This window comes from Bufo bufo, chromosome 2 (assembly GCF_905171765.1).
Source record: "Bufo bufo chromosome 2, aBufBuf1.1, whole genome shotgun sequence".
Classification (NCBI taxonomy): domain Eukaryota; kingdom Metazoa; phylum Chordata; class Amphibia; order Anura; family Bufonidae; genus Bufo; species Bufo bufo.
In genome coordinates, this window is record NC_053390.1 from 451847886 (window position 1) to 451863242 (window position 15357).

General features: G+C 44.9%; 2 protein-coding genes across 3 annotated transcripts in view; one reads left to right on the forward strand and one right to left on the reverse strand.

The window, feature by feature from the left end:
- Window positions 1-2758: 2758 nt before the first annotated feature.
- On the forward strand, window positions 2759-14062 carry LOC120989456 (CACN subunit beta associated regulatory protein). 2 transcript variants are annotated; one of them, XM_040417566.1, is made up of 11 exons: window positions 2759-2877; window positions 3607-3664; window positions 8940-8968; window positions 9050-9082; window positions 9160-9221; window positions 9455-9617; window positions 11380-11575; window positions 11655-11810; window positions 12070-12262; window positions 12629-12791; window positions 12948-14062. In XM_040417566.1, exons 2-11 carry the CDS (start codon window positions 3617-3619, stop codon window positions 14029-14031), a joined length of 2127 nt encoding a protein of 708 aa, XP_040273500.1. In that variant the 5' UTR covers window positions 2759-2877; window positions 3607-3616; the 3' UTR covers window positions 14032-14062. The 2 variants fall into 2 exon arrangements, with proteins under 2 accessions (XP_040273500.1, XP_040273499.1); XM_040417565.1 differs by having other exon boundaries at window positions 8940-9082.
- Window positions 14063-14064: 2 nt separating this feature from the next.
- Window positions 14065-15357, reverse strand: part of STK11 (serine/threonine kinase 11) — a 90465-nt gene continuing 89172 nt past the window's right edge. Inside the window, exon 10 of the mRNA XM_040417567.1 lies at window positions 14065-15317. The gene's annotated coding sequence lies outside the window, so the exon portion shown is untranslated. The remainder of the gene's footprint in view (window positions 15318-15357) is intronic.

The window sequence follows — 15357 nt, forward strand, 5'->3', positions numbered from 1 at the left end:
TACAGTTCTAATCAGTATATTAAAAGTAGGAACATTATATAATTGTTTTTAAATGCCTATTTTGGCCTCTCTGCTTCCATAAAACACAGCTCTTAGTGGAGTGAATGTCTGTTCAGCTTCTCTCTCTGGTGAATAATAATTTCTAGCAGCTCCTGCTAGTGAATTTCCCACACTGGCTGTGATTGGTCTAGACTCCTGCCCAGCAACAACAGTTTAACAGTTATATGACATCCAAACATGAAGTCACTGTAAATAACTCTGCTTTTGTCTTTAACACACAAACATAGGAACTGTATTAAGGTTATTGGCAGGTCTAACTGTATAAACATATAAGCTATGTTAGCAACCTAGGACAGGTCTTAGCTGGCCAGCTACAGGGTGGGGTGAGGCTCCCTGGTGGCAAGACAAACAATAAGGCTGGGTTCACACCTGAGCGTTTTACAGCGCGTTCCTACGCGCTGTAAAACGCTCAACAGGCAAAAACCAATGATCCCCTATGGGCATGGTTCTCACCTGAGCGTTTTACAGCACGTACGAACGCGCTATAAAACGCCCTACACCCCAAGAAGTACAGGAGCTTCTTTGGGGCGTATGGTCGCGCGTTCCCACACATAGACTTCCGGGAACGAGCGACAATGGGCGTTTGCTTGTTTCCCTCCCGCGTATGTAAACGCCCGATAAAATCGCGCATACAGTGTACGCTCAGGTCTGAACCCAGCGTAATGCAAGTAGTGTTTATTATAATAGTAGTATATGCTGTGATTAAGCTTATGTTTATGTGCACCAACAGGTTTGGTACCAAAAGGAGAAACTACCAAGATTATTGAGAGGTCTTGGGAACTGCATCAAGACATGAGGGAATCTGGCCTCCGGCTGGCAGATGGACCTATCCCAACTAAAGTACCTCTGGGTTAATGGCGGAATTGTCAGGGATGAGAATCCATTTTGTATAAACATGTCCTCCATCTTGTGCATATGTGGAAAAATTATAAACCAGCTGGCAGGATGTAGGGAGTCTCTGTGTATATAGATCAAATGTGTTCTAGCTACAAGGCCAAGGTAAGCAGCTCCCTCTCTCCCCTTATCAGAGTTTGACATACAAGAGAGAGTTATGTTCCTTCTGAGTTCGGGATGCGCTGCTAACGAATACTAACTTTGAGATAAGATGCTGCAGAAACCTTTTAATTACTATAATTCTGTTAGTATGGTGTGGAAGTATTACCTTTTATGAATAACCAATAAAATCATTAGTTTCGCTTTCCACCCCTTTGGTGGTGTGCCAGATTTGTCTGTGATTATCTGTAGTGTTATAAAAACGTATGCTTGTGTGGAATAAATTAAAGAGAATTTGATTCAGCAAGTGTGTCTGTGTCAGATCTCCAAACGCTCATAAAGAAAACTTCAATTAGGACCCCGACAATCATAGAGGTGAAGGTTTTGCCCCAACACCACTTTTAGGTTATTTTTCCGAGAACCACTTTAAGTTCCCAGCCCACCCCTGCTCACCAATATATGTGTGCATACTGCATGGACAGCATCTAAGCCAGTGGTCCCCAACCTTTTTTACACCGAGGACCAGTTTTATGCAAGACAATTTTTCCAGGGTGGGGGTGGGGCTTAAGGGTGCTGGTCGGCGCTGACTGATTCACGCGCATAACAAAACACCAGGTGCATCCCCCATTCACAGTATTTATTTCCCTCTTTCAGCAGCTAGCCACCCATTCACAGTAGTTATTAACCCTTTTCAGCAGCCAGCCACCCATTCACAGTAGTTATTTCCCCCTTTCAGCAGCATTCCCCCCTTCACAGTAGTTATACTCCCCTTTCAGCAGTAGTCCCCCTTCACAGATGACCAGACAGTAGGAGTACCTTGGACGGACCTGCGCACTCCGCGTACCAGCGGTCCTCACAGTCTGTTCCCGACTTGTGTTCCCGCGCCTGCACAAACCAGAATTGACTGGCGCATGCGATGCAGGCAGCGCCGGACATGTGAGTGTGACGTCGGTGCGCTGTGTTTGGGCGTGTGATGTATTGTGATCCAGATGTGACAGGGAGGCCTGCTAACTTACTTAAGAGCCTGTACCCGCCAATAACCGCAAAAAAGGAGGACTTCTGGCCGTCCGTCCTGGCCTTGTGCCGGACGGAGGACCAGGAGTCTAAAAACCGGACGTCTGGCCACCCTAATTGCCGCGGCCCAGCAAACAATCTTCCAGGGCCCGGTCGTTGGGGGCCGCTGATCTAAGCCAGTGAAGGCGCAGTCATTAGGTCCTAGAGCTGTGTATACTGGAGCCAGTCCCTCCTTTTTCTGTCAGCAGTCCCTTGGAAAGGTTTTGTTGTCTCTCTTGAGCTCCCTCATTTCTCTCCCACTCACACCTCTCCCCAGATCCCCTCCATTCTCCTCATTTGCCATATCCTATAAATAATCACACACGGCTATGAGTCACACACAGTCCCCGGAGTCAGCCTCCTCCCCCTCTGCCCGGTGCCAGTGCCTTGTACTATCCCTGGCATATAGACCCTGTCATGACTGGCACCAACCGGCAAAGGCTGCTCATTAGCACAGCCATATGGTATTCACAAGCATATAGCTAGCTGTACAAGTCTAGGAGTTAACTCGCTGTATACGCCTCCCCTCCCTCCATTAGGACACACGGAGAATCTTCTCCTCTCCCCCCTCCGGGGCCTGTCACAGTCACGTGCCCCGAGAATGGGCGGGCTTTCTTCTTCTGGCTTCATTCATAAATCCTGAGGCCGGTGACTGAGCTGCAGCTTGAAACCGGACCGGTGGTGAGACTCGGGCATCGGGCGCCAGGCCAAGTCAGGGAGCAGCGCACCGGTGCCAGCTGTGGGGTGTGTAGAAGAGCCGGAAGGTTAGAGGTAGGCACTGCCCGCCTGTGATTTTCCATCACTTTGCCCCAGCATCCTATGGGCACTCCCTAGGTATCATCTGGGTACCGCATGTGGGTTGCTTCAGCATGGACTGAGCTCATCGTGACAGAAGGATGCACTCTGTGGACATGTCATCCCTGTGATGTAGACCTTGCCTCCTCTATGGATACTTACCGAACATCATCTGGGCATCACATTAACTGGGTGCCACCATGAACCAAGGCCATACTTGGTGGGTTCTGTGTAATATCTATGTGGCAGGAGGTAGGTGGGGCATTGTTAATTTACCTGATGGCAGTAGTAGAATGTGTAGATTTTGAGATTTTGCTCAGTGATTGGAGTGGGCACTGCCCTGGTGCCATCCAGACATCACACCAACTTGGATGCTGGCCTGTAATGATGAGAAGTGCCTGACGCCAGTGCTGCCTGTTTAGCAAGCTGGTTTAGATCATCTTACACTGTACATAGATGTTGTTTGATTGACTTTTGTTGTGGACAACTCACTTGTCCTAAAAAAAAAAAAACTGGCACCAACTGGGCACTGATTCCATACAGCTTACTGGAGAAGTGGAACTCTGCTTGTGCCCATCACAAGATCCGGCAGGTCCTACACAACAATTTTACAATGAGAACATGTTACAGTTTACAATGAGATTAAACGTTTCTCTAGGTCTCAATGCTGGATTCTCCAACCCACCCTACTTTTTATTTCTGCAGGTGCCAGATCATGAGCGATGAGTCACCTGTATGGGAAAATATAACTGACAGTTCTACGGTGAGAACCTATACTAATAGTGCTACCTACTATTGATCTAGCCACAGGGGTTTGAAATGTGCCATTGATTCCAGCCATTTGATCACTTGCACAGTTCTTGTTTTCTTTCATGTTCTTATTAGTGATTTACATTATGTAACTTGTATTCACACTTCTACATTGCCGGTCTCACTTTTATTGTAGATGTTTCTATTCGGAACCTGTCAGGTGGAACATGGTATCTGAGCTGCAGGCAGCATGTTATAGAGCAGATTTATATGTAGTTTTATGGGAAAAGATTCATTAAAACTTATATTTCATTAATTTAAATCCCTGCTCATTCTGGGCTTTGACATCAAGGATGTGGTCCTATCAATGATTGACAGCTATCTCTGTATATACAATCATAGAGGGAAGGCTGTCAGTCACTGACTGAAGACAAGGAGGAGGTCCTATCAGTGACTGACAGCCTTCCCTCTATGACTGTGTATACAGAGATAGCGGTCAGTCACTGACTGAAGACAAGGAGACAGTCCTATCAGTGACTGACAGCCTTCCCTCTATGACTGTGTATACAGAGATAGCGGTCAGTCACTGACTGAAGAGAAGGAGACAGTCCTATCAGTGATGACAGCCTTCCCTCTATGACTGTGTATACAGAGATAGCTGTCAGTCACTGACTGAAGACAAGGAGGAGGTCCTATCAGTGACTGACAGCCTTCCCTCTATGACTGTGTATACAGAGATAGCTGTCAGTCACTGACTGAAGACAAGGAGACAGTCCTATCAGTGATTGACAGCCTTCCCTCTATGACTGTGTATACAAAGATAGCGGTCAGTCACTGACTGAAGACAAGGAGGAGGTCCTATCAGTGACTGACAGCCTTCCCTCTATGACTGTGTATACAGAGATAGCTGTCAGTCACTGACTGAAGACAAGGAGGAGGTCCTATCAGTGACTGACAGCCTTCCCTCTATGACTGTGTATACAGAGATAGCGGTCAGTCACTGACTGAAGACAAGGAGGCGGTCCTATCAGTGATTGACAGCCTTCCCTCTATGACTGTGTATACAGAGATAGCGATCAGTCACTGACTGAAGACAAGGAGACGGTCCTATCAGTGACTGACAGCCTTCCCTCTATGACTGTGTATACAGAGATAGCTGGCAGTCACTGACTGAAGACAAGGAGACAGTCCTATCAGTGACTGACAGCCTTCCCTCTATGACTATGTATACAGAGATAGCGGTCAGTCACTGACTGAAGACAAGGAGGAGGTCCTATCAGTGACTGACAGCCTTCCCTCTATGACTGTGTATACAGAGATAGCGGTCAGTCACTGACTGAAGACAAGGAGGAGGTACTATCAGTGACTGACAGCCTTCCCTCTATGACCATGTATACAGAGATAGCGGTCAGTCACTGACTGAAGACAAGGAGGAGGTACTATCAGTGACTGACAGCCTTCCCTCTATGACTGTGTATACAGAGATAGCTGTCAGTCACTGACTGAAGACAAGGAGACAGTCCTATCAGTGACTGACAGCCTTCCCTCTATGACTGTGTATACAGAGATAGCTGGCAGTCACTGACTGAAGACAAGGAGACAGTCCTATCAGTGACTGACAGCCTTCCCTCTATGACTATGTATACAGAGATAGCGGTCAGTCACTGACTGAAGACAAGGAGGAGGTCCTATCAGTGACTGACAGCCTTCCCTCTATGACTGTGTATACAGAGATAGCTGTCAGTCACTGACTGAAGACAAGGAGACAGTCCTATCAGTGATTGACAGCCTTCCCTCTATGACTGTGTATACAGAGATAGCTGTCAGTCACTGACTGAAGACAAGGAGGAGGTCCTATCAGTGACTGACAGCCTTCCCTCTATGACTGTGTATACAGAGATAGCTGTCAGTCACTGACTGAAGACAAGGAGGCGGTCCTATCAGTGACTGACAGCCTTCCCTCTATGACTGTGTATACAGAGATAGCGGTCAGTCACTGACTGAAGACAAGGAGGAGGTACTATCAGTGACTGACAGCCTTCCCTCTATGACTGTGTATACAGAGATAGCTGTCAGTCACTGACTGAAGACAAGGAGACAGTCCTATCAGTGACTGACAGCCTTCCCTCTATGACTGTGTATACAGAGATAGCTGGCAGTCACTGACTGAAGACAAGGAGACAGTCCTATCAGTGACTGACAGCCTTCCCTCTATGACTATGTATACAGAGATAGCGGTCAGTCACTGACTGAAGACAAGGAGGAGGTCCTATCAGTGACTGACAGCCTTCCCTCTATGACTGTGTATACAGAGATAGCTGTCAGTCACTGACTGAAGACAAGGAGACAGTCCTATCAATTACTGACAGCCTTCCCTCTATGACTGTGTATACAGAGATAGCTGTCAGTCACTGACTGAAGACAAGGAGACAGTCCTATCAGTGACTGACAGCCTTCCCTCTATGACTGTGTATACAGAGATAGCTGTCAGTCACTGACTGAAGACAAGGAGACAGTCCTATCAGTGACTGACAGCCTTCCCTCTATGACTGTGTATACAGAGATAGCTGTCAGTCACTGACTGAAGACAAGGAGGAGGTCCTATCAGTGACTGACAGCCTTCCCTCTATGACTGTGTATACAGAGATAGCGGTCAGTCACTGACTGAAGACAAGGAGGCGGTCCTATCAGTGACTGACAGCCTTCCCTCTATGACTGTGTATACAGAGATAGCTGTCAGTCACTGACTGAAGACAAGGAGACAGTCCTATCAGTGACTGACAGCCTTCCCTCTATGACTGTGTATACAGAGATAGCTGTCAGTCACTGACTGAAGACAAGGAGGAGGTCCTATCAGTGACTGACAGCCTTCCCTCTATGACTGTGTATACAGAGATAGCGGTCAGTCACTGACTGAAGACAAGGAGGAGGTCCTATCAGTGACTGACAGCCTTCCCTCTATGACTGTGTATACAGAGATAGCGGTCAGTCACTGACTGAAGACAAGGAGGCGGTCCTATCAGTGACTGACAGCCTTCCCTCTATGACTGTGTATACAGAGATAGCTGTCAGTCACTGACTGAAGACAAGGAGGAGGTCCTATCAGTGACTGACAGCCTTCCCTCTATGACTGTGTATACAGAGATAGCTGTCAGTCACTGACTGAAGACAAGGAGGCAGTCCTATCAGTGACTGACAGCCTTCCCTCTATGACTGTGTATACAGAGATAGCTGTCAATCACTGATAGGACCGCCTCCTTGATTTCTAAGCCCAGAATGAGCAGGGATTTAAATGTATAAATTACAAGTTTTACAGAATCTTTTCCCATAAAACTATATATGAATCTGCTCTATAACATGATGCCTGCAGCTCAAATACTATGTTCAACATGACAAGTTCCCTTTAAAGTTTGATGGCTACATTATTTAGAGTTATGAGACATCTATCCAATGGTTCTTTCTGCTGGTCCTGTACTGAAGTGGACTTGTCATTTACAAACATTGGGTGCAGCCATTTTGGATGGTTAGAACAGCAACAAGTGAGCTTTGACCAAATATCTCTCGGGGCTTACAGTTTTTGCCAAAAACCAGGACCATCACTGAAGTCTTTTGTATATCAATACAATCCTGGTCACCACTGACCTGGGCATTTGTGTGAATATTACTGTGGCATAGTCTCTACAAGTAAATTTTTCCCTGGAATAATGAATCTGTATTCTGCATAGCAAGTGGGTAATAATAACAGTACCCTCTGCGGTCCTTTTACATACACCATTTCTTCATGGAGCATTTGTTAGATCTTGCACTCCGCTACTACAGAGTGGTCTTTATCAAAATGGGTGGCAACTGTAAATATAGTAGAACAAAGATTTCAAAGTTTCTTCATTAGCAGTTGATAGAGACATGTCAGAAGGTTACCTAGGCCTCACACTGATCGCCAAAACAAAGGGGACCCCGTTGCGACTCATAGCTAATATTGTTGAGGCTCCCAGATTTCAGTGGTATTGTAATGCACATTACAGTGTTATGACTTCCCATGGCAGGGAAGTCATTAAACTGAAGGAACCTTAAGGAATGTTCCAGGAGCCACTTACTGAGTGATCACTAGTGATGCACGTACATGGATATCCACTGATGGAAACTTCTGATAAGTCACTCACAATTAATGTCAAAAGGTTTTTATTTTTAAATTGAAGGCATGCTTTAAAAACCTATTTGAATTAGGTTGAGCAGGAGCACCTGAAAAGCACACCCTGTGTGGCCACGGTCACAGGACATTTCGTTTGTTATCCCTAACATACAGGGAGTTCAGGAGGACACTCAGTGGGTAAAAGTGCAACCTTATGGCTTGTTTTTCCTTCCGTTAGGCTTGTATTAGACCAGCAGATATCTTGCAGGTAACCATTATAGTACAATTGCGATAACTACCTTTACTTGTGGGGGGCAGCTGATGCTGCCACCCTGCCTGATTTTTTAAAATATTACTGCCGCCCCCCGCAGTTTTCGCGCTCAGTATGCTAATACTGAGCATCGGTACAGGGAGGAGGAGATGCCAGGGTTTCTCAATGGGCGTCTCAGTCTCCCTGGCTGTGCCACAATCCAATCACATCGGAGAGCCTCACAGCCATGGAGAAGTTGAGGTTTTTTTTTCTCCCCGACTGTGACGCTCTCCACTGTGATTAGATCGCGGTACAGCCAGGGAAAAGGAGATGCCCCTTGAGAAACCCTGGCGTCTCCTCCTCCCTGTACGATGCTCAGTATTAGCATACTGAGTGGGAAAACTACAGGGGGTCACAGCAGGGCGTAGGAGCGATATTTTAAAAAATAATAATCTGACAGGGTAAAGGTATTTATCGCAATTAATACAAAACCATGAAAGGTCCTTTTTAAAGTGGTATTCCATTACAAAAAGTTATCTCCTGTCCAGTGCATAGGGTACGACTGTTCGATCGGTGGGAGGGGGCAACCACTGTGACCCAACAATCACATAAATGGGGCCACCGTCCCGTTTTAATGGAGCAATGGTCAAGAATGCCCACTGCTGCGCCATTCAGTCTATGGGTCTGCTGAAGAAAGCACAGCACATAGAGTCCTATAACATTTGAATAGAGCAGTGGTGTGCATGCTTGACTATTACTCCACATAAACAGAAGATAATACTGTGAATACATCAACAGCTCTAGACAGAGTTGTCATGGGATTATTATGCATAATGGCCAACTATCACTTCAGAGAGCCAACAATCCAAAAGTAACCTTTAAGAGTGACACTCTCATCTATCCCTGCAGGCTACACCCGGGGCACCCACTCAGGATGGGTACGTCTTGCTCCTGGTTCTGTTGTCCATCTTCATTGGAGGAACACTCCTCCTCATTATTGGGGTCTTGATCCTTTGCAGGCGCTGTTGTGAATCACGTCTTAGACTATCCAGGTACATAACCTGTATTTTGAGATACGTTGATGTAGATTTTTGCTATGCAAGTTGGTTATTATATACTTCTTTTTTAGACCCAGTGATGATGCAGAAAAAACAAACACTTCCTATGTGGATGAATCCCAACCCTCACATGGTATGAAAATTATCCAAAACTCTTTCAGAGCCATTCCACCCAATTACAAAATTCACACTGGATAATATGCATCGTGAAGTGGTTCAGTAGTGACTATTCTCGTTAAGTAGTTATCCATTTTTAAAGGAAAATAGAATTTGACATATTTGTAAATTCATCCATAAATGCTCATTTGGTAGAACTGTCCTTTTAGTATCAGTCTGGTTTTTATACTACTTCTCTTAATTTGACAGATATAACTATCAGGATAGAGGATGCAGAATCTCTTTCAGCATCAGGCACCCGGGATGTGGAGACAGAGAGATTCCTAGGCACTGTGTCTAGTGGTCGACGGGTCTCATTCAATGAGATAGCATTATGTGGACAAGAAAAGAGAGCACGTGAAAGAGGAAGGAGGTAAAAACACGCTCAAAAATGAAAATATACTTAGATATGGGCAGATGTTTAAAGGGGTTATCCCACTAATTAAAAGATCTGGAGTAATGAACACCATTATTTTTATTATATAAATGCCAAAAAATATGCTGCTCTCTGCTGTAATTTTTATCTTTTTCAGCTTCTTTACTCACCCCTCTGCAGTTTTGGTCTCCTCACTTTCTGTGGATGGCCACCTGCTTTAAGTGCACTGCAGTCAGCTCTTTAACGCATTCCCTATCATCCTTCCCTGCATAGAGAATACCCCTTAGCACACAGCCCCAGTGATTCCACTAAGGGCTCATGCACACCAACATATTTTCTTTCCGTATCCGTTCCTTTTTTTTTTTTTTTTTTTTTTTTTGCGGACCGTATATGGAACCATTCATTTCAATGGGTCCGCAAAAAAAACAAAACAGAAGCTACTCCGTGTGCATTCCGTTTCCGTATGTCCGTTCCGCAAAAAAAAAAATATTTGAACATGTCCTATTATTGTCTGCATTACGGACAAGGATAGGACTGTTCTATTAGGGCCCAGCTGTTCCGTTCCGCAAAATACGGAATGCACACGGACGTCATCCATATTTTTTGTGGACCGCAACATACATACGGTTGTGTGCATGAGGCCTAATAAATAGCACTATGGTATGTAATCACCCCTCCCCCCCCCCCCCCCCCCACACACACAATTCTTTTCTGCATTGTGTACAGAGTGAGGGCTCATGCACACGACAGTATTTTGCGTTCAGTATACTGGCCGTTTTTGTAGTTCAGTATGCGGAACATATACTGAACCATTCATTTCAATGGTTCAGCAAAAAATACTGAAGTGTCTCCGTGTGCATTCCGTTTCAGTATTTCCGTACCGTGAAAAGATAGAACATGTACTATTCTTGTCCGCAAATCACGGTGCTTGGCTCCATTCAAGTCAATGGGTCCGCAAAAAAAACTGAACACATACGGAAATGCATCCGTATGTCTTCCGTATCCGTTCAGTTTTTGCTGAACCATCTATTCAAAATGTTATGCCCAGCCCAATTTTTTCTATGTAATAACTGTATACTGTATATGGCATACGGAAAAACGGAAACAAAAAAAGGAACAACGGATCCGTAAAAAACGGACCGCAAAACTGAAAAAGCCATACTGTCGTGTGCATGAGGCCTGAGACACACCTAAATACATCTATGAATTTCCCACTTAACTATAAGATTACTACACCTGCAGTGAGAGGAAGCAAGGAAGCTACTGAGCATGTCTAGTCCACCAGTGACTGCAGTAGAAGCTAGACTACAAGAGAGACAGCTACCAGAGAGGAAAGCTGTCATTTACTAAGACCAGTATTTCACATCAACCTTCGTAAAAACCCTTTTTTTAAAGGATGAAGGCAACTTCTGCTGTTTGTGTGCCAGAAACTGAAATCTACTGCACCTAGGAGCTGGAGCAGATTTCAGTTTTAATACACACCAGTTTTCTGGCATAAATGATAGTAAATGTGTTGGGCAGTGGTGGCCCTGCCTTTTCTGCTAAGTCCCGTCCACCTTTTAAAAAAGCAGTGAGGCGCTGGAACACAAAGTTGCTAAATTTTTGCACAAAATGTCCAATATTTTTTATCACATGCTTATTCCAGTAATGTTTCATTTGAAATACCATATTCATTGCATAGTAATACTTTTGTTGGGATAACCATAGTTAACTTAAAAATAATTAATAATGAGCCTTGTGACCCTTTTTTTTGTTCCAGGTACACTTTGACAGAGGGAGATTTTCACTATCTAAAGAATGCCCGACTGACACTCCCCCCTCTTCCTTCATTCCCGCCAACTGCCCTGCACATTCTAACAATACATGAAAGCGAAGGCGGTGAAAGTAGCAGCAGCGGTGGAGCATCAGACATACATCCCACCTCTCCAAGTAAATCCAACATTTCCATATACCAGGTTAGTTTTGTACAATGCACTCATTCAACCTAAACCAATTTGGAGACTTCATTTTATTTTTTACCACTTTCTTTATTAGCCTCCTCGAAGTCCTCCTGCACCTCTTACTAGACTTTCACTCAGCTTAACATCTGCACTTCCTGGAGATTCATACAACTCTGTTGCAGATACAAGTTTTATGGAAACTGCAACCCGTAGTCCATCATCCACTAGGCAGAGCCCTACCAACACCAGGGTAAGTGCAAACAGTTGACGAAAGCTATAAGAGTACGGCCACACGGTCAGGTTTGCTGATGCAGTTTTGTAAGCCAAAACCAGGAGTGAGTTCAAAAAAGAGAAGTCATAGCTGTCCTTTATAATGACCCATTCCTGATATTGGCCTCCAAAACTGCATCGGGCAACCCGATCGTATGTCCATACCCTACAAGTGCCCAAAAAAATTGGCCAGAGATATCACTGGAACTTAAATTTTACACCTTCTTTCCATTTTCCAGTTTGACCTCAGCAGTCATCTCCCTCAGGGTGGCACTAGCTTAGATGCAGGTGGCACACGAAGTCATGGTGCTGTGCTTCACTTCTTCAGTCGTTTACGGCGTCATGCAAGCTTAGAAGGAGCGAGCCCCTATCTAAAAATGAAAAAATGGAAACTGGGCAGTGTCCAGAGAGCGAGCAGCCTAGACACCAGAGGTGAGGTTGAGGAATGGTCTGGATGCACAAGATGAAATAGAAGCGGCCTGTAACCTGAGTCACGGATGGGGGCAACCTGGATTCCTAAGGTGATGGGAGGGGTGTAATTTGGATAATAAAAAGTATGGTGGTAGCAGGATATCAGTCAGGGGTCAGAAATGCAGTGTTTCACATAAAAAGACAAAAAGGCTAATTAAATGTTGATTCATTAGATGAAATGGAAGGCGGTATAACTGAGTGGGTGGTGAGACAAAACACTGTAGATTTTTTTGTTAGACAGCTCTTTTACTCAAACCAGCAGAAAGAGTTAGACTGTGGCTGTTGATCAATAGATGTGTGATTACTGATAGTTTATTCACTTCACAGGTTCTCCAAAGCGGCATCAGTTTCAGCGACAGAGAGCAGCAAGTGAAAGTGCAGAACGTGATGACATCATACAATACATAGCCCACACACAAGATACTGGTTTCACCTCAAACCAAGGAACTTTCATCCAGCAGCATGGCACTCCACCACATTCTCTCGGCAGGTATTCTTCTATTACCCGCTCAACTAAAAAACTAGGACTCCCATCTTACACACAATAAATAAATGTAATTCCTTTTCAGATTCCTCCTGGTCTTAGATGTATAGGAAAACATTTACCACTTCATTGTTCTCCTTACCATCTTTTTTGTTTAACCAGGCTAGACCATGGAGATGATGGATCACTGGCTGATGTAGGAAGCACAGAACATGGTCAACTTCCTCCTCAGTGTGACATCTGGAGCCTACGTGCATCACTGGAGCTTTGTGCCTCTGATCAAAGTAGTAGCAACAATGATCGTGATTCTGTTCGCAGTGATGCAGAAAGCATTAGCTCCCTGAGTGGACTCCCTAGCCTTCCTTCCCAAGATCTGCCTCATGTTAAGTCAGGAAAGGGACAAGAACCAGAAACTGGATCTCGAAAGCTTTTACAGATGGACAGTGGCTATGCCTCTATTGAAGCTCCTTGTCGTCCACCAGAGGAGTCATGCAGCCCCCATCGGGACAAGACTGCATCTGAAAAAAGACTGTTTTTCACACACACAGGGCGAAAAGGGACAGTATTTGAAAGTCTGGAAGGTCGTTTATATGACCAAGGTGCTTCAGGTGGAGAGGAAGACAATTGGTTTCCACAACACACTCCATCCCTCAGTCCACGTGAGACACTTTCAAGACGAGATTATAGCATAGATGAAAAAACTGATGCCTTGTTTAATGAGTTCCTTCGGCATGACCCACAGTATGATGATTCCCCCCTCCGTATTAAGCATCGTTCTCGTGCTCATGTGCGCAAACAGTGGCAGAGGACGAAGCAGTACAGTGATCCAGGTATCCGTTTCCCTCCTGCTTTGGACAGACACCGTGCTTCCCCTTTACGTCGAGGAGACAGCACTAGCTACCTTCCAGACACACGATACCATAGTACACTACCACGAATTGCAAGTACTACAGATGAGGAAGGACCAGATGGCTGTCCACTAAGCCCAGCCTCACTCACACCTGAAGACAAAATTCAGGCTATTGAGGAGGAGCCAAGTGAGCATGGGCCTGCCCCTGAGGAACTTAGGCCTCCTGCAGAAAACCCTGATCAAGATTATGGCTATGGCCCTCAAACTACAGAACTGCTAGACAAAATAGGTGCAGGACTTGAGGAACGGTTGTACCCAATTGTGCAGAGGACAGCACATAGTCCTGAGAGGCTTTGCACAGTGGCACATATTTCACCTGATCACAGTCCTGTGTAGGAGGAAAAATGTCTGTCTTCAGATGACGGGAATACGTGACTGAGCTGTAAAGCGGAACACTTCCTGTATAGCGCAGTGCCAAATGATACCAACCCAGTCACTCATTTTATCCACTGCTACATTATGTGCCATACAAACACAAGCATGGCTGTAAATACAGGCAGCACATATAGAACACACTTCCACAAACAGCATGAGCATACACACTACATTATTCACAGTAACATGTACAGTTATCTTCCAAGCAATATGAAGTTTCTTCTTGAAAGCCCTCAGGGACCCTGCATTTGGAGGAATGGGGGCATAGGATTGATATATTGGCTTTCAGTGTGGTTGCTGCAGATCCATTACTCCCTACCCAAAAACTGAACGTACAGGCACAAAGAGTGAGATTGATGTAGGGTCTATGAAAAGTTGTGTGGATCTTAATATTTATTCATTAATTTATTTTATTTATTTTCTAAAGCTGCTTTGTTCCTAGGAGATGGTGCAATCTTGCCTTTGTATTCCAATGTAGCACACAACAAGGTGCAAGAATTTTTTCTGCTCTCCCCATTACTGCTGTGCATTTCCCCCTTATTAAAATGAGACAGCACATACTAATTGACAATGACTGAGCGTACACCGCGTGTATCACAGAGACAGGCTGTATCGATAAGTAAGAAACCACCGTAGTTCTTCAGATTTGCATTCCATTGTGAACTGTTATACCGATCCTGTTACACCTTTCAAGTTTGTAAGATGTAGCAAGCAACATCTAGGAGTGTTTTTTATGAACTACCAGCCCGCCATCGCGTGCTAGTCAGTCATCACCTTTGGTTCATACCCATCGCTCAGGAACCAGAAACTAGTGGAAACCAAATAAACGTTTAATCACTAAGGAGAAAATAAACAACCCGTGGTAGGTAACACATGGCTCCTTTTCTCCGAATGCGCACACACAACTGATGGGTTTGGATAAAGGAGTATGGTGCTCCCTTTCCTTCCCCACTTTTGCATTTTATTGTGTATGAGGGCTCAGATAGGGCTGATGATGGGCTCTCCACCTCTTTTATGTATAATACATATGGTATGCAGCCAGACAAACAAAGTGGAGCAAGAAGTAAGTTCAAGTCATAAAGTGCAGCAGATGCTGGACACTGTGCAAGTCCTAGAGGTCCAGAAGGGATAAGGGGAGAGGAGAACAATTAAAGGGCATTTCCCTTTACTGCAGCAGTTCGGCTGTAGCATCTGTTGGGTACAATCTCTCAAGGGTGAAATTTGGAGGAGGCTGCAGGAACGGATCACTGTATTAAGAAAAAGAAAAAGCAGTGAGAGTAATATTTT

Bases quoted from the DNA above. Each gene is read 5' to 3' on its own strand.
- LOC120989456 (XM_040417565.1), top strand. From the start codon at position 3,617: ATGAGCGATGAGTCACCTGTATGGGAAAATATAACTGACAGTTCTACG. The intron at 9,222-9,454 runs GTATGAAAATTA...TTAATTTGACAG, and splicing joins TGAATCCCAACCCTCACATG to ATATAACTATCAGGATAGAG. The intron at 12,263-12,628 runs GTGAGGTTGAGG...TTCACTTCACAG, and splicing joins GAGCAGCCTAGACACCAGAG to GTTCTCCAAAGCGGCATCAG.